Source organism: Gymnodraco acuticeps, unplaced genomic scaffold (genome assembly GCF_902827175.1).
Source record: "Gymnodraco acuticeps unplaced genomic scaffold, fGymAcu1.1, whole genome shotgun sequence".
Taxonomy (NCBI): domain Eukaryota; kingdom Metazoa; phylum Chordata; class Actinopteri; order Perciformes; family Bathydraconidae; genus Gymnodraco; species Gymnodraco acuticeps.
Window position 1 is genome coordinate 1029531 of NW_022989748.1, and position 18967 is coordinate 1048497.

At 42.6% G+C, this 18967-nt stretch overlaps 2 protein-coding genes across 2 annotated transcripts in view; one reads left to right on the forward strand and one right to left on the reverse strand.

Annotated features, from left to right (window-relative positions):
• The window catches only part of pcxb (pyruvate carboxylase b), a 344298-nt gene that overhangs the window by 208954 nt on the left and 116377 nt on the right, over window positions 1–18967 (forward strand).
• LOC117551877 (leucine-rich repeat and fibronectin type-III domain-containing protein 4) overlaps window positions 1–18967 on the reverse strand; it is a 34391-nt gene that overhangs the window by 8523 nt on the left and 6901 nt on the right. The window contains 5 exon segments of the mRNA XM_034224986.1: window positions 5570–6298; window positions 6998–7159; window positions 8408–8578; window positions 10655–10817; window positions 10914–11519. Of these exon segments, the coding sequence (XP_034080877.1) occupies window positions 5570–6298; window positions 6998–7159; window positions 8408–8578; window positions 10655–10817; window positions 10914–11493 (1805 nt within the window). The 5' untranslated portion in view covers window positions 11494–11519.

The following is an 18967-nucleotide window of genomic DNA, read 5'->3' on the forward strand; positions in this document are numbered from 1 at the left end:
AAAAGTGTTTTAGTTTAAAAATATCCATTAAAGCATTTTTGTTTTAATACATCAGGTGTCCAACTACTGCATTCAAAAAAGATATTAACAAAAAATAAGAATGAAAGTAGCCTAAATGAAAACCAAAAGGACAATTCAAGCAGTACTTCTACCTATATCTTTTTTAAATGTAAGAGTAATCTGATGACCTCTTCTCTTAATGTAACTGTACAGTAAGTCAGTCCCCTGTCTTTCCTTTGCCTCTGATGTGAGTTGACACGTGTATTGACACAGCAATTTAACACTTAATTACACTTTCCCCTGGGGTACTTCTCTAAACCCTATTGCATCCCTCCTCTATCCCTTCCTCAATCCTTATGGCCCTCTGAGTCTTTCTTTCTCCATCTTTTTTCCTCATGTCTCCTCATGTCCCACTGTTAAATGTCTCCTTACATCCTATCTGTCAATGCCTCAACAGATCATCTAGTGTCTATGTCTTGTATCGGTTACATGCAAAGCTAAAATAGGAAGCTAACATCAGTCCTCAGCATATCGCATTGCACAATACAAAGGGCCACAGTGCCATGACATCAATCACATCTAGAAGATTTCTCTAGTGGAGGATTACTATCTTTTTGCAATAAGAATTATTTTCTGTATTCAAAGACCACTTTTGTATTTTTTTAAATATGAGTCAAAAATGCTAATTATTGACAGCAATGAGTGCTATTGCCTTGCACTTAATGTTCATGTTAATCCTTTGATTTCCCTTTCCCTCTGCTGCTCATTAGCAGCACACTCATCTGTCTGACTCCCAGCATGCTCCTCTACTGTAGCTGTCAAAAGCTCAGCCCGTCATTGTGAACCATAGGTCACATTTTCCAAGGCTTTTATTGTCATTATCCTCATTATTTCTTAAACTCTGCGTGATTTTTCTCTCTAACTTCCTCCTCTCTATGTCCCTGTGATCATTTCTGTTCCCATTAAGTTCTGTGTCAGGCCTGGCACTTTGAGAGCCCAGCAGGAAGGTTGACCCTGTGGAGAACGGCCGGAATTGTGAAGATTGTCAAAGCCCTTAGACTCCTGCTGTCTGCACACTTATAAATACTTCTGAACATAATGGAACACTTTGGGCTCTAACATGTACAAACGAATACCCCTACTGACACACCTTATGTGCCCATGATTCATAATGTAAACTGCTAGCCCAACAGATTGGCAATGATTGAAAAAGTGAGCAGCACAATAGAAAATGGCATATTGCATTGTGTATTATTCAGAGATATTAAATAATGTATTTCCATTTCTGTATGGGTTTGACACAATGAAACCTTAGTTTACATTATAACACAATTCCCGCATGGACACTGTACTTTTGAAATGATTAACTTTTTCTGCCACGCCCTACAATGCCTTCCACTTAAGGAACACATTTCGAACACAGCATACAAAAAACAACTACGTCACAATGATGCCCTGCCCCGTACGTTGTGCGGTAGATCCTTATGCGTGACCCTGTTAGCGTGACATTTCTGCACAAAAAGAGGAAATCCTGCTGAAAGACACCAAGTGTCCTAACAGATGGTACCACAAAGGTCACCGCCTCATTAGCATGATGGGACATTCTTTCTCCTGTCCTCCGTCCTTCAGGTTGGCTGTAACCATGTGTGGCCAAAGGAATAAATGCCAGTCTGGTAATTGCCCACATATCGCCGGCATTCTTTGGAATACGCTGGTTATTGTATAGCCTTGCTTTTCAGAGTACTTCAATGCCATGTCGCATTCGAAGATCGAGGGCGTTTCTTTGCGATCAAAACTAGCTGTGGCAAACCTCCAGGAAAGGAGGCTCAGTCGACGGAGCGGGGGGTGACAGGGGGAGCGTGCCCAGTGGACGCCACAGGGACGACAGCCCACCTGGCACTGTCACAGATGCCATCAGAATTAGACAAGCCCTGTTAAAATGGAGGCTGGTGTCGTCTAGTGTGCGACAGACCTTTTTTTAGAGATAATACAATCTGGCAGCCATACTACGCTCTGCTATCCGGTTCATGTCCACAGCATGTTTCTTTCAACTCTTAAATATTCAGTTTTCCTTTCTTTCTCTTCTGGGTTGGTGTGTCTTTTACCGGCTGCCAAAGCACACTTCGACAAAATATCAGCACAAATCCCTGATACAAAGCGTATATCTCCCTCGTCTATTCTCTCCTTTTGAAATCAGCAGCCAGACTCCTCTCCTCTGGTGTCTCCAGCTGGTGAGATATTGTGGTTGGCACTGGCACACTGATAGCATGATATCATCTATACTGGAAACCCCTGGCTGCATTGTGGTGTGCCTCCTTTCAAATGCCTCCTCATTTATCTATCCTTCGAGACAGATGTCCCTACAACCTCTCTCAAAGCCCTCAAACGACTCCTCTTTCAACCTTTCTCTTCTCCTTTACAATTCAGATTAGGGTTTATTTCTCAATTTAAGATAGCCACTACTTCTCTCTGTGTCCTTTGAGACAGCGATTCATTCCCTCTGTTATGTTAGGCGCTTTGAATTGTTTGGTTTATTTAAACTCCAGATCGCTTCATTCCCTCCTCGCTTCATTCTCTCCTGTGACGCTGCCTCACTCTTTCAGTCTTATCTCTGCTCTGTTTTGAGTCTTTTTGTGTCTATCAGCATTTTCCTGTCTCGAGCTGCACAGCAGAGCCTTCACCTCTACTGATGCCGCTGCTCCATTATTCCTTAAAGTTTGTTCCCTCAGAGATGCACATTTGACCTGTGTTGCCCTTTTGTGCACAAGAGCCAAATTCAGCCATGGCAACTGGGCTTTCAGGTGATATTATAAACAGCCCTACAATTTAATGCAACCCATCCTACAACAGCTAGGACACTAACATCTTGTTCTTCATGCACTGGGCAATGTATTATAGTCTATTTGAGTGTACATTTCCCCTTAACAGTTAGCATTTATGTGTTTTAGTTTAATGGGGATATCTTTTATCAAGATATTTATCATGAAGTTTCAAAAATGTATGAAAATACAGATTCATATCTTGGCAGTCTTCTCAAAATGATTCCCCATACTTTGAGGCAGAGAAATATCTACCTACATAGCACTTTCATACTGTACACAAACCTTTCAAATTGAAATCTCATCTATAATCTGAAGGTTCTACCGAGGTTTGTTCATATATCATTTATAGCCTAATCTATAGAACATATCAAATATAAAATTGTTATGGCTCTTTGAATATTTTTTAAATAACGTAGTGATAGACTGATCCCCCAAATTCCTCCCTTAAAACCTCTCGACCCTTTATGTCAATACAATTCTTACCCAATTTCACTTATAGTGTATTTTTTAAGCTAAATGTTTGTAGTATATTCGTAACACTTTAGGCATATGCTTTGAATTCCAGAGAAGAGACACCTTTATGACAGCTCTGCTATTAGAGTATTTTCTGTGCAGGAGTTAATGCAGCTGATCAGCCAGGGAGCTAAGATCTTATTCAATTCATTCATGTAATTAGTTCTCCGTGTGTAATTGCTACAAATGTGTCTTGGGACTGCACTTGTCTGTTTTGATATTACGTTTCAATTTGACACCTCCTCACCTCTTAGTTACAGGGCTTTAACCACAGCACCTCGTCTCCATTTCTTCTCCTTGTCACTTCCTTGTGAAATTATTGCTTTGTTCTTTTGCTTTTAAGGAGTCATTTTTGTTTTATACCCAATTTCGATGGGGTCTTTTCTATTTCGCTAAATTCGTCCTCCCAACCTCCACTCTATCTCTTCCCTATTTCAATACCCAAGTGTATTTCTAAACATTTTGTCTCTTACACTATTTCATTGATAGATGTAAATATCTCCCCTCCCTCTCTGCACTCATTGCTTCATAGCTTTTTCCTTGAGGACCATATGGACTCTCCCTCCCCCACACTGACTGTCTGTCATTCTCTCATCTTTCACCCATCCTTCTTTCATCTCAATCGCTCCCAAGGTGATTTGAGTATAGCCATCTCATATCTTCTCCTTCTCCCTTAATCCTTTTTGTCCTACTCCTGAAATCTCTGAGGGCTCATTCTCATCTTTGAATTCACCCATTCCTTCCTTCCGGCTCCATCCATCCATCACTCAAACTATTAGTTCCTCCTCCTCATCCATCTTTTCTCCATTCACCCATGGCTGCCATTTTCCCTACTTTCCCTCAATGCCTCATCTGATTCCTTCACATGGTTTCCCACATTTCCAATCATCTTTCCATCTGTCGGTCTTCCCTTTCCTCACCCCTTTCACCCCTTGCTCAATACCACTTACTGCGTAATACCATCTTATCTGAGGGAAACCAAATGTTGACCTCTAAGTAAAGGGTAAAACACAAACGCAAGTAATGCCATGATGGAAGTTCCTCGCCGACCTCCACTTCCCTTATCTTATTCCAGCTGTCACTATTTCAGGTTTTTCACAAAAGCAACAAACCCAATACATAAGAGGCAGCAAACTGTAAAATCATGCAAACATAATATATGTAGTAGTATTGCATTTCAAGTACACCAATCAGTCAAAACCCAAGGCAATGATAAGAGTATTTTTGAACGGACGTGTAAAAGCCATATTTTTGCACAAAAAGAGAAATCTCACTATAAAAGACAACACATTTCTTAACTCAATCACAGACTTTTAACTCTGCATATTCATCTCTAATTATTGTTTACTTTTACGCAGTTTAATGGTGTTGGCAAAGAGGGTTTTAAACTTTGTTATCCTTCTTTTTTTTTCAGGGACTCCTTGCTTCTTTTTTTCTCACCATAGTCTTTTTGGCTTACACATGTCCACAGTACTTTCTAATTCACAGCAATGTGTGGAAAAGTGAGCAAACATTGGCAGTTTTACTAATTTGTTTTCAGTCTGTAACCCCATCTTACAAGCCAATGTGTGCCAACATTGCAGCCCTTAACCTCAAATCTGGTCCTCATAAATGTTTGATTATTTTTCTCCCTCTGAGAGCACGGTGAGTAAACACGGATAGTGAAGTGTGAAGGGATCTCATTTTAAATGCAAAATGACATGGCTAACTGAGTGTTTAAATGTAGCTTCAAATCAAAAATGACATATCCCATAAAGTTCCTTTTACTTTATAAGGCATGTCCATTAATGCTGGCAAATGTAGCTGTAGACAGACCTGGCTTTCAGAGTCCGACACTATTTCCTTGCCTCTAGGTGTTTTCATGTTCCAAGGAAACTCCCTTAAATCTAATATCCAATTTTTTCATTTGAACGACCATCCACTTATCTTCCCATGTTCACTTACTACCCACCTGTTGGGAATCAGTGTCATACCATGATGGAGCTAAATTATTAACTTAATTCTCCCCACTATGCCTTCATCTGTCTCCCCATTCATCCATCCCTTGAGGATTCGTCCATGTACAAGGTGCACTACTGAAGTGTCGTGCTGTAATGGATGAATATTTAAGGCGTTTTGAATGGACAGGAAATCCACCTTTTGAGGGAAGACAGTCAGAAAATGTCTGTAAAAGGTACTATTCATCACGTTGGTTCTTATTGTTTGCAAGTGAGTAAAGCAAAAGTCAAACTCACCTGTAGATGAGGGTCTCGTCGGCGGTGCAGTTGTACTGTATCTGATACATCCAGACTGCGTAAACTGCAGACAAACTTCCCAAATCCCATCGGACCTGAGCTGAGGTTGACGTAACTCCTTGTACTCCAACCCTCCTTTCTTCCTCCTCCTCCTCGTCCTCCATGCTCCCTCCATTGGCCGTCTCCCCTTCAGAGGCCTTGCTACTTTCGCCCTCATCGTCCTCACTTCCACCTTTCTTTCCGTCCTCTGCCTCCCCTCCTCGTCCTGCTCCATTGTTAATCCCTCCGTTTATACCTGTGCTGATATCAGAAGAGCCCGGATCGGTCCGTAAAATCCCATTGGTCACGTTCCCGGCGTTTTTGGTGTTCACGTTATTATTCCCTGCGTTTCCACCTGCTCCGCCGCGGTGAGGCAGGGGGATTATTTTCAGGTCCACAGTGGCAGTTGCCTCACCCGCTGCGTTTATTGCAATACACGTGTACGCCCCGTCATCGCGGGCCACTGTTACTAAGATATCCAAGGTCCCATTGCTGAAGGAGCTGGTCCGGGATGAATTGGCAACGATGCGGTCGTCGGGGGAAACCCAGTGGATTACTGGCTCTGGGTCACCAATGGCACGGCATTTGAGCGTGGCTCTCTGGCCCTCCAGCACCCACAGCTTGTGAGTGTGACGAGTGATCAGCGGTGGTTCACAGGTAAACTCCTCCTCAGGAATCGACCAGAAATATCTGAGAGACAAAGAAGGATGGAGCCAATAAAAGAGAAAGTCAAGGAGAGCCGAATCACCTTTTTGGCTAAGTACAAGAATTTGTCTTCTTTTATCCCTGCGAGATGGATTTGGCAGATGAATGTGGTACATTAACCTAAAGATCTATGTGCTCTTGTCTATCAATGTAAAGGGTTAAGTTCAGTAATGCACAACAGTCTGAACAATTTCCCATGCTACCCCTGCGGAAACCCGGACTAAGCAAAGAGTAATGAATGCTGACAGCCGTGACAGATGACAACAACAGATGCTCGTTTTCCTCCTCAATCCTTTGTTTTCACTCCATACTGTTGGCTACAGGGTTAGAGTCTTGCAGAGAGATGCATGGGGGGGGGGGGAGTTTGCGGTATAACAACAACAACACTACCACATCACTGCTTCAAAACCAAGTCCCTATGGCCTACTGCACCTTTCCTGTGAGTGTTTGCTCCAAGTAAGGTGTCAATATATGTTATGCCTTTAATTAGATTTCAGCTAAAACGGTACGTGTAGGATAGATAGGTCTTGACACAAGGTTGGGATAAATGACAGATTATACCCAGTTAAACATCACCCACTATTCTTCCCCCCCCCCCCCCTTAACTTCGGAGAATGCTTCAATTATTTAAAGGATCAGGATAAACATTTTGTCCTTAACTTGAAAGGGACAAAAAAAGATTACCTTCCAGCCAGGTAAGGAGGTGTGGCACACGTCTCCATGTCGTCCCCGCGGATTAGCCTCCGTAACCATAGCAGCTCGCAATTGCAGTGCAGTGGGTTCCCACCAAAATTTAAGCTAGTGATAGCATTGTACGGGGTGGGACTTATTGCACCTGTCTGGGACCTGAAGATGATTGCAGAAAGGGAAATCAGGTTACTTCAACACGTTTTCAAGCCTTAACGGAGAAAAAGTCAATTGTAATGCTTTATTCTTGAGATGGAAATCAATCCAGTTAATAGTGTACGAACATGTCTTACCTTATGAGCATGATTATCAAAATAGCAGTTTTATAGTTTACAATTTGTCCCTCTTGCTATTTAATGGTAAATAATTCTAAAGGAGCATTTTAAAGGGACAAATCATGATTTGACCATAAAGGGAGGTATTTGCATCAGTTAGTTGATATGAGCTTGCTGCTCAAATGAGAGAAAAAGGATTTGAAATGATTTTGAAAATAGTCCACAGCATGCGGTTCAAACCTACCCAGGAGCAATACTTGGCATTAGTGCTGTTATAAGCTTCTTGCAGCTGGCCTGCGCAAATTAAAAATGCTATAATTTGCAAATATCATGGATGAAAACAGTTCTCCAGTAAGCTTTCTTCTTGAGCAAGTTTGTGGAAGATGGATTTTTACACAGGGGATCTAAACTGAGGAACGACAGATGTACGCTTTAAGCTTTATAACGAAACAATCATAGTCGAATTGAAATTGGACCCAGATTTGACAAACGTATTTTAATTGCTGTGATCACTATATTTTTGTTTTGTTAAAACAGGCCTGATTTGAATACATCTTTATCGCAGATTACAGCTTTGTTCATGTTTTATCATGCATCGACGGTCCTTGTCTTGAAGATGCAACATAAGACTAAACAGCCCCTTACAGATTGCTATAAATCTCAGTTCAGCTGAGAAAAAGTTCACCGAGTTCCTGTCACAGCTGGACTCTGTGAGATATTTATTCCTGAGTTAGCTGGAGGATAGTTGGCACCTCTACAATGAGTGTGGTTTTCTTTTTTTTTTACCTCATTACCTTCCGACAATCCATTTCCAAAGTTTGAAATGTATGACTTGCCACTAAGTGGGCACTAGAGACCTGTAAGGGCCTTATTTATTCACCCTGCAGCCACTTGCCCTTGTGACTACCTTTGCCATGCATAGGGTGGAACAAGCCACTGCCTCAATTATATAAAAGAAATAAATAAATTAGTTGACAGGGTTTAGTTTCATTTTTTTACAGGATGTCTGTACACAACATGTCTTCCCTGTCTTTCAGTAAGTGGGAATTGGTAGCTCTTGAGTGTCGTTTTTTGCAGAATATTCCCAGAAGTCACGTCCTAGAGAAACAGAAAAGAAAAGCTTAAGAGCTACCTTGCGAATAGGGGATCTGGAGGCAGAGTGCGGAGCCTGTTGGAGGTCATATCCAGCCTTGCAAGCTTGTACAGCTCTCCAAAGACTCCCTCCGCTATGAAGTCTATCAGGTTATGGTCCAGATTGAGAGTGTGCAGACTGGCCATGTTCTGAATGGACTCCCACGGCACCCTGTAGCACGGAGAAAGAGGAATATTCAGAGATTAAAGTGAGTTTCATTGAATTATTAGACATTGGGCCAAAATCGGTCTTTTATTTGTTTCAGAGTTGATATAAGAGCATATCCTTTAAAGGGAATGGCAGCTGTGAAGATTAACCACTTTGATGGTTAGTGTCCCTTGTAGATAAATAACTCTATAGGGAACCAACCTGATTACAGTAAGCTATACAGTATATCAGTCAACATTTACACTCTATTATCTGAGCACGCTTCTACGTTAGTCTGTGGAAAATGGGAATAAGCGAAGACTAATTACTGGTGACAACAATGACAGACTACAACAACAGATGCTCTTTTTCTTTCTCATTCTTTCTGTTTTGCGGGACTACACCAGTCCCATCTGTGACCTAATGCGGCAGTCATTTAGTATTCCTTTTGTGGAGGCATTCACTCAACAACTGTTTAAATCAAAACTGACTGACAACAGGCAAAATGAAATAAAACCTACAATGAGACGAAGCTGGAAGAAATATTCCTATTTTTGGGTTCATGTCTACACTGCTGGTTTCATCTTGTTATTGTTGACTTCACTATAGTGTGTTTTTCTACTTAAGCACACTATTTGTTTTGCAGAGGAAACATTTGCTCTCTGATAAACACGGTAGCGCTCGTAGTACCCAGAACAAAGAGAACCTGCCACTACACAAAGTGCCACATTACCGATTTGATTTCAAAGCCAATTTGGGGATAATGCATTGTTTTGTGTAATAAATTGAATTGAATTAATTAGTTCAATTATTTCAAAGGGAAAGGAAAAATGCTAAATGATTGACTGCTATAACAAACAGCAGATGGTTGCTTTCTTTGTCTATAAAGCATAATGTCTCTGGACAATAAGCAAGGCTTGATTATTTAATCATGTTTGTGGCATAGAAAGACAGACAAATAAAGCACGATGGTGTTGCACAAGGATGTCTCTTTGATATGGGCTAAATTATAACCCACGCACACTTTGATTTCGTTTTTGATGTCATCTTACAAACATGCCAGAAGTCAGTTGAAGGTAGAGCAGATGACAACATAATCATTTCAGCAAGCTTGCTTTAAAACTCTGCTATAAACAGTATTTATGTCATTCAAAGACTCCGGAGACATCAAATGTCTACAATTTTCCTCCAGATAGATAGATAGATAGGATAATCTCTTCCTCTGTTTTTATATGTTGTGTTGTGTCACCAGCTTTGAGCATTTGTAACCTTCATTAGAAATAATTGTTGTTTGGATACGAGCTGACCGCACATTCAGCCAATGTCCTCCCCTCTGTCTTCCCCTTTCACCTCTATACATCTCTAATAAACGCCCTTTGAGGCCTTCAAATAAAGAAAGAATCAGTGACGCAGGCTCACATCTGTCTGTAAAGAATACTCCGCAAACAGCAGCTGTTAATGTATTGGTCATTAAAGCTCTACACATATAGCCTGGTGGATGTTGGAGAGCGTCCAGAGAGCTCGTGTAGAGCAGACGAATGAAACGTCTTAATCAGAACTGACAGCCAAAAGCTGCAGAATCCATCAACGCAGTGGGACAGTGTGAAGAGGAGAATAGAAGGGTGATGGAGAATATGTTCTTTGTTCTGACTTATAATTTAGTCCAGAGGAATGCATAGAGATGTCGTCTCCATTGTGCTAGAAAGAGATGAGTAGAGTGCTACCCAGTGCGGTAAATGACAAACCGTTTAGAAAAGCTGTAGCAATCCACACTCACAGCTCAGACGTCCACTCGTCAAATCTTAACAAAATCGAAGTCAAAGAAAATTAGGACCTCATCAAAATTGATTCACTTTGACTTTCCTGAGCTTTTAGTCCTCTCCTCCCGGCCTCAGCAGTTTGAGCCGGTTCCTCTTCATTATTTTTGCTGACTGATCATAGGTGTTTCCACTGTGCCTTGACATTTTGGGAGCTGAGCTGTGCTTCTTCAGTATGCGCTTGAGACCGCTTGAGCAGAGCATTACATTCAGTTTCTACTTAACAAAGCACAGCAGGGTACATTTGATGCGTGTGGGTGATCACAACAAAGGCAAAGCTTACCTCCTGAGGTTGTTGTAGGACATGTCGAGGTCTTCCAGTGTGAGCAGGAAGTCGTCGAAGGCCTGGACGGAGACTTTGATCAGTTGGTTGTTGTTGATGATCAGGTGCTGCAGATTGACCAACCCTGCAAGGTCCCTGGGTCCCACTGCTATCAAGCGATTACCTAGACACACAATGATGTAATTATTTGACCAAATCCTAATAGTTTTAATCAGCAGGATTGTATTTTTCTTCGAATAGTTTGACTGTTTCGGCTCACCGTCCAGATGCAGTGAGCGCAGACTCTCGAGGTCACCAAAGGTCATGGGTCGGATCAGGTTGATGGTATTCCTCGACAGAGTTAAATCCACCAATCCGCTCATGTTGGCAAAGTCAATCCCGCCCACTTCCGTGATGTAGTTGTCGGCCAGTCGCAGCTCCACGGTGCGCCGGTCAACGTTCACAGGGACAAAAAGGAGGCCCTTGTCGGCGCAGAGCGTGCTGAGCGACTCGGAAAGGTTTCGGCACACGCAGTGGAAGGGACAGGTCGAGACCATGCCCCACGTCTCCCCTGCTCCAATCAGCGAAGGCAGCAGGCAGCATGTGACCAGAGACAGCCAGTGGAACGCCGGGAAAGGGGCCGATTCGGGAAGTGTTCTTTTCGGAGCCCTGGGGCACGCGCAGTGGACGAGCTGGGATGAGGAGGGCAAAGATGAGACGAGGAGAGCGGGGAGAAAAGAAAGAGAGGGGATGGATGGAGGGAAGAGGGGAGGGGAGTGTTCTGCCCTTTGTTCGGGATGGGGGTGTGTGTGGGGCAGGTGTTTTTGTCTGCAGGGATTGAGGGGTGGGGGGACAGGCATGGTAGAACGCCTGGCGATCCACAGACCTGCAGGAAGAAAAAAAGCAGAATAGGTTTGAGACAGAGTTGTTTCATAAGAGACGTCTGAAGTGTGTTTTTATTCTGCGTCCCTGTCTTCCACCTACTCTGACTAGACAGACCTGGAACAGGACCTTGATATACTCACAGTGTGTGGGCTATGCCTCCTCTAAAATGAGCACCACTCTGCTCTAATGCTCACTTCATAGCATACAATAAAATCCATATTGAGGAATGGTGGACGCCCATGCAATACATGCTTTCTTGCTGTGTCTCTATATACACTTGCACCTCCTCACCACTACAGCTTATCGCCTAGCAACAACATCCCAAATGACTGAACACAGACAGTCCCCATAGTAACAGTTACCTAGAAACCTGGAAGAGAGGATTTGACTTGTTATATCATCGAACACCTTCTCAACACTGCGGGTCAGAGAATCAAACTGGGTTCATCTCAAGTTTGAGTGAAGTACAAGACCTACAACACCTCCATTATAATCTCAGAAATCACCCAGTAACACATTCTTTGTGCTGCACAACAGTTAATACAGCATACATGTGATAAGGTGTAGAGATGAGTCACCGCCACTGATTGGCATGCATAATAGTTGTCATAGCAACTGTCATCTAGATACAGAGAGTGACAGGGAGTGTTGATAACAGTCACTGCCTCTGTGACTGGGGAGAGGAGAAGGAGAATGAGATGGTGAGTCAGACGCAGACAGACAGAAACACGAGCATCGGTGCAGAAAGGCGGCTGCATTTTAATGCCGAGCGATCTGGGAACTCGTGCAGCCGAGTCCTGAGGCGGGCGGTTGTACTGTGATATATATTGTATGCAACCTAATACTTTGAGTAACGCCAAGACACGGCCGTATATCATGCTGACTTTACAGGTTGACGCAAATTGCCGGCTCAATATTTATTCCATTATGTGCTAGCTTTGCTCTTTCTGTGTGAAACTAGAAGCGGGGTTTACAATTTAGCTCGGATATTGAAGAAGCATCGATACGAAAGCAGAAGTTTGCACCCTCTTCCCGAATATATGGTTTGCTTTCAGAATGGCGGCTCTATTACACAGACTACAGTGTTCCATTCGTGAAGATAAAGAAAACTATTGCCTGAAATGATACATTTTACCGAAACGCTTTCTCTGTAAAAGAAATGAAAGTGATAAGAAGTATCTGTCTTATTTGACGGAAATACATTACTTATGGATAACTTTAGGCTCCAATGAATGGTATCATTGCTTCCTTAATGTCATGCATTTCCTTTTGAAATAGGGTCTTTGCGCAGAACATTACACTGATGGGCTATTACTGTTGTTAAGGAGAAAAATGCTATTTGATTTGGAAGAAAGGCAAGCCTGTGTCCATTCAAAGACCTTTAATAGCCTACAAGGACTGATGTGTTGGAAAACACTGCTTTTGTTGTCTATTTTTGCTACTTAGCTCTTAATACTGGAGTAGAGCTTGGTTGCTGTAGGGAGCTCTAATGACTACCAGGAACTTGGTACCCTTTCCAAACCTAAAGCTCAACTTAGAAATACCAGATAGAAATCTCCTCATGCCCGTTGTCATCAGTTTCACAAACTTGCTTGCAGCATTAGTACGTTTGAGGTTTGCGGGGGGGGGGGGGGGGGGGGGGCACGAATGCCTGCAGTGAGAAGAACCCATCCCGAGCTCCCGTTGAGTCTTGAATACTAAAAAGTAAAAATGCCCGAGAAAAAGTGAACTGTGGGTGAAAACGCGTCTGCCATAACGTCGGTGGCTGCCGTACACTGAGCTGGACCAGCCCCCCCACCCCGTGCTCTGCTAATGTCTGCTCCTCAGACAGCTTACTTTAGCCCGGCTCGCTTAATGTCAATACACTCACGCACTCTCCTGTTGCGCCACCTGTGTGTCTCCACTCTGTCATTTGACCTTTATCTTTCCTTCATCCCTCCTTTTTTGTGATCCTTTACTCTATTTCAGCCCTGCTCCTGCTCTTTCTCTCTCTCACTCTCATTATGACTTCCTCTTGAGCTCTTTCTCATGTCCTTCTATCTTTGTCTCTACCTGCATTGTCTTTAGTTCCTGCCTTGGCCTTGCCCTTGTGAAAGCCCTCCCATCTTTTCCCTTTCACACACAGTAACCCTCTTCCTTACCTACCTCTCCTCTTCTTCCTCTGACTCTATTACCACGGGTAGTTCTTTGTATCTCTGCCATCTATCCCCTCCCATTTATCTCTCACTGCCGTGCCCCTCCTTGTGTGTTTCTCTCCGTTTCTTTCCATCCTTGCTCGCCTTCTTCTTTACCCCTCTGGCTCCTCTGTACATTTCTACATTTCCCTCCTTTCTCTCTGTCTTGTCTGCCCTTGAGGCAACCTGAGTACGACAATGTTATCAGTCACAGCTCTACCACACCACATTCTCCCTGATGTTTCCCCTCCTGCACCTCCCCTACCCATCTTTTTGTCTTGTCTCTCTATCACTTGCTGCCCTTCAAGTCTCCTTCCCGCTCCCTCTCCTACCAACTCTTAGATCCACACATGATTTAGCCTTCTTCTCCCCCCTCTATTAGTGAGCAGATCTCATTTGCACCTAGAGCAGTGCAGTATTGAAGCTCTCTGACACACACATGCACAGGTTGGGTGTAACCGATCTGTCGTGTAGTGATCGATCTGACCCAGAGTGATGGATAGCTCCCTGTCCCATCCATTTACACCCCTCCCCTCCTGCTCATTCCCCCTCTCTCATCCTTGCTTCTTTATCTATCGTGTTACTCGTCTCTCACATCTAAAGGTGGTAATCTTTCAAGTCATTGATTTGTACAGGTATGTAGGGTGTTTCTTCAGAGCATTACTTCGTATACTGAGGCGTGGTGTCTGAACATGAACTCGTTTGGACACAACATTTAAAGATGTGAGTCGTTTCCACAGAATGTAGTTTAAATTGAATGTTCAATATTGTGGAAAATAGCTGCTCTTTTATGCAAATATATTCAAGAGTTGACACAAATATGCAGCAGTAGGTGCCATCAAATGTTTATTTTTTTAAATAAAAACATTTCGACTTCAGCCAGCCAAACTTTGAATGTATTGCATCCCCACTCAGTGTACCTTTTATAGAGTTGAAGATCTTTCCTAATATAGACTAACCATAATATGGTTAGTTTTTGTTCTTTCGTTATCCTATAATATGTAAGAAGAAAAAGATCCTGAAAACGTCACATTTCCAATCACCAATTCCCAGAATCCAATATGATGTCTTTTTTGATCTTTTTCAAATATTCAGTTTATCATGACATAAAAAAGAATAAATGAGAAAATGATAGCCTACAAGATGAGTCAGTTTATCATTGGGCTGTAGTTCATACGAGATATTTGACATATCAGATAACTTATAATGATCCACATTGCTGCTTCTACTTTTCTCAGGCATTGAAACTGTGTACTGAATGTAGCTTTTGATATCAGTTTTCCTTATCTTCACCTTCCTCTTTGGTCTTTTTACTTAAGCTGCTGAGGCATTAGAATTTCCCCTCTGGGATCAATAAAGTCTTATCTTACACATGGTGTGGTACGACCATCAACTTGTATCTACTCACAACAATGCATACGGTTAGCCTCACCATGCTGGTCTAGACCGTGTGTGTGTTACTGTGTGTGATTTAATGTGACATTTCCCTGCACTTGGGGACCCTTCCCTTGCTCTTAAGAGTTTGCAGCTGAATTTGCAATAAGAAGGGATGCACAGATGTGCACGCACGCACACACACACGCACGCACGCACACACACACACACACGCACGCACACACACACACACACACACACACACACACACACACACACACACACACCACACACACACACACACACACACACACACACACCACACACACACACACACACACACACACACACACACTACTTACATGCTACTTATGGGGAGGGAAAAGAATAAAGAGTCAGTCAGGGAAAGATAGAGAAGGAGAGGATTGAATCACGACATGAAAAGACATCAGACAGAGAAGATGAAATAAACAGAAACGTACAAGAACACCCTGTGTGCAGGCGTGTGTGAAAATCCCATTAAAAAGAAATGTGCATTTGGCTAGGTGTGTGTTTTTAAGAAGTATGTGCCGTTTAAGGGTCTGCAGACGCTTCGCTTTTTTCGCTATTGTTGTTTGTTCTTTTGCTTCCTCTATTTTTGAGAAATCTGGATCGCTGCGCTACCCTGCATGAACCTTCAAACCTCCAGAGAGCAACACACAGGCGGGTGGAAAGAGAGTGAGAACACGAGCTAAAAGCGTCCGTGGAGGGAACTGCTCGGTGTTGGAGCACGACTCGAAGGAACATAACCTTAACTTAACTTCCAGAAGTTTCTTTCTAAACGCCCATCGCATCCCCAGGAGGGTGACTCTTTCTTTTATGCGAGGACAAACCCCGTCAAATATGACACTTTGGAACGATGAACTTCCATTAATGGTGTTGCTTTGGAACCTAAACAAAACCCAGGCAATTAGGAGGTGTTCCAGGCATGACTAGAAGGCTCTAATGTGTCCGCTTGTTATCTCACACAGAAGACCTATTGCACTTTAGGGCTTAATTCCCTCTTTGGTCACAGTCTTTAATTCGCTTTGGACTAATATAAATGTCAGGCCCTGTTAAATGCCAGCCTCGATGATGTTGATGAATACTGATGAATGTGTATGTATATTTTCCAAGTCTGCATATATGTTTGTGAATCCCTCTCGAATGTGCGTGAATGCCATTAGCCTGTAATCGACTTAAATCAACTTAGGGAATGTCGCAGTGTTTATAAACAAGGGGATTTGTATTAGCTCTCGAAAGCCACTTATCACAAGCACAGTAATCCACAGATCTGATTGGAGTGAGAATACATCCACAGAGAGGCTCCAGTCAAAGCCTCTGCCTGCTAATGTAATGTTTGATTGCTAGGTGTGGCTAAATAAAGGTAAGAGTTAAAGAAAATGTGATCTGAATATTGATACAATTGGTTTACGAGAGCATCATTTAATCTGAAAGTCAAATATATGGACTCAGACACGCAGAGGTCCTTCAATCAAAGTAAAGCTTCCGAGCATGCACTCTTACTCATAATCCAGACCCTTGATATTAGGTGCATAGAGAAACAACCGGCAGCATACCAAAACAGTCTTCCCACACAATCATAATTACAGGGAGGCCGACACATGCACACTCTCTCTCTGCCTCTCCAGGCATGGAACAAAAGGACGCCCACATAGCCTCTTGGTGCGGCAGTCGTGTGTACTGTAGGCCCACTCATCCTTTTGATACTATCACTCCACTGTCATTCCTCTGTCGTATTCGGTCCTCTTTAGACTCCCCGAGTGTATAGAAAGCGCGGTGGAGAGGAGTACAACATTGGATATGGAAACGGACCAAAAAAAAGAAATACCGCGTGAAATACAGAGACAAAAAGACAGGGAAATGGGAGAGGAGCGCACAAGATGGAGTGTAGAATTGGAGCACAATGAACCCCGGTGGGAAGAGAGTGAATAAGGAGGGGGTGGGAGTTTGAGGAAGATGGGAAGAAAGAGGGATGAAGAGTCGGTGTGTATGAATGTGCGTCGTTAAGCGGATGGGCAGAGAAATATGTAAAGGCGATAAACGGGTGAAGGCCGCCATCCGTCACTGTCAGAGAGAGGGATGAGGGAGGGGAGAGAGGATTTGATTAGGGGAAGGGAGAGCGGTGTTGAAAGTGAGTTTATGAGGCTGCAGCATCAGGGAGGTGAGAAGACTGGGAGGAGGTAAAGATCTGGAGGAGGGAAGAGGTCAGGTTTTCTGGTTCATATTTGTACTTTGGGTTTCAAATAGTACATGTTTACTTGCTTTAATATCCAAATATCTGCTCACAAGAATCACATTGGTAGTTCTTAAGCCATGGGTGGAGACACTTGGATTGGATCCCATGTTTTCCCTATAAATTGCCGACGTTGTCTAAAAAAAAAAGATGTCTGTATTTTCCCATTGCTAGATGTTTAATTTGATTTGTAATCTGTACAGTTATTGCTTTTTCTTCGCTGTATAGGGGGTATTGATGCAAAAGACTCACAGAACCCCTGAGGTAAATGGTTGTGGTGAAGGGAGAGAAATGGGAAATCTGAGAAAATCACCGAAGTGTATTCTCTTTCAAATAAAAGAACTGCAGTCTTTGCACAGCAGGGCTCCAAAATAATACAGTTCTCAACTAATTCTTCCCAAGTGTGTGTGTGTGTGTGTGTGTGTGTGGCTCAGTATCAGCATGTGTACACCCATCTGTATGCACCACCCTCTCTGACTTAATCCTGTTGGAAGCCGTCCTATTTTGCTGATTTTTTATTATTAATTATATTCCTGGAACGGTGCACAGTCAGATTTTTTAAATGTTTTTGTTTGTTACGTTTTACTCTTCTTCATTAGTTTATGCGTTAAATGCTTATATAAATACTTGTTTTTGTCTCGCTGATGCACATTTCACAGCTTTTGCATGAGGACTGAAAAAAAGTCAGACGTTTGATGTTGAGAAAATTGAGTTTTGAGCGTCTGATCACAACTGAGGGAAATTGTAGAATGTGTTTGGCTACTACAGCACCTTATCTTAAGTAAGCACTTCTTAAAAAGTATCTATAATCTTCTAACATGGCAACACTTCAGCAGTTATTATGTTTGAAGTGAAAACATAGTAATTATATGTGTGGAGGATTTAAAGTTGTGCTTTTTATAAAGGCTCCCACACTGTGCATCTACTCCGCACAGATAAGCAATAGAGTATTTAATGAACTCAAGAGCTTTGTTAAAAAGATGAAAAGCAGTGGTACCTTTTGATTCTGTTGGAAGTATTCCTGTTTTAGAAACCAGGCATCTTCTCTGATGTACAAATGCAAGGCAGCAAGAAGCGTCTGATATTCTTAAAACCAGGAGGCAGCGTTAACGCTCTGATTTACCACAGGCTGTGAATCGGTGAACCGTTAAGACTTGTGCAATGACGGACAAGAACATTTCAAGTGGCGCAGCTTTAAGTAGGCCTTGAACTCGTGGGCCTTTTAACTGGAGTAGATTTTTCTACTTAAAGTCACGGCTCACATCTTTGCCCCCCTAAAGGTTTTTGTGTTCCCGCTGGTACCCTACTCCCGTTTGTTCCAAATCTTTGGGCATTAGTGCTTGGGCAATGAAGCATTAAAGTGCTGTTGAGAAGAGCCGCGGTGATTAGACAGAGAAATAATCCCAAAGTATTTTGACAGTCCATTAACTAAGCACTGTTTTATGCAAACAATGTTTATTTGAGCCTTTCTCAATGGAGTTGTACGCCTTTTCTCTGCTTCTTAGCATAATAAAGTGAACCTCATCGGGTTCTGGATTGACATTTAAAGACATCACCTTGTAATTAGAGAAATTAGGACAAACATTTTTCAACTTTTTTTGACATTTTTTAACAAAGAGTTGATTC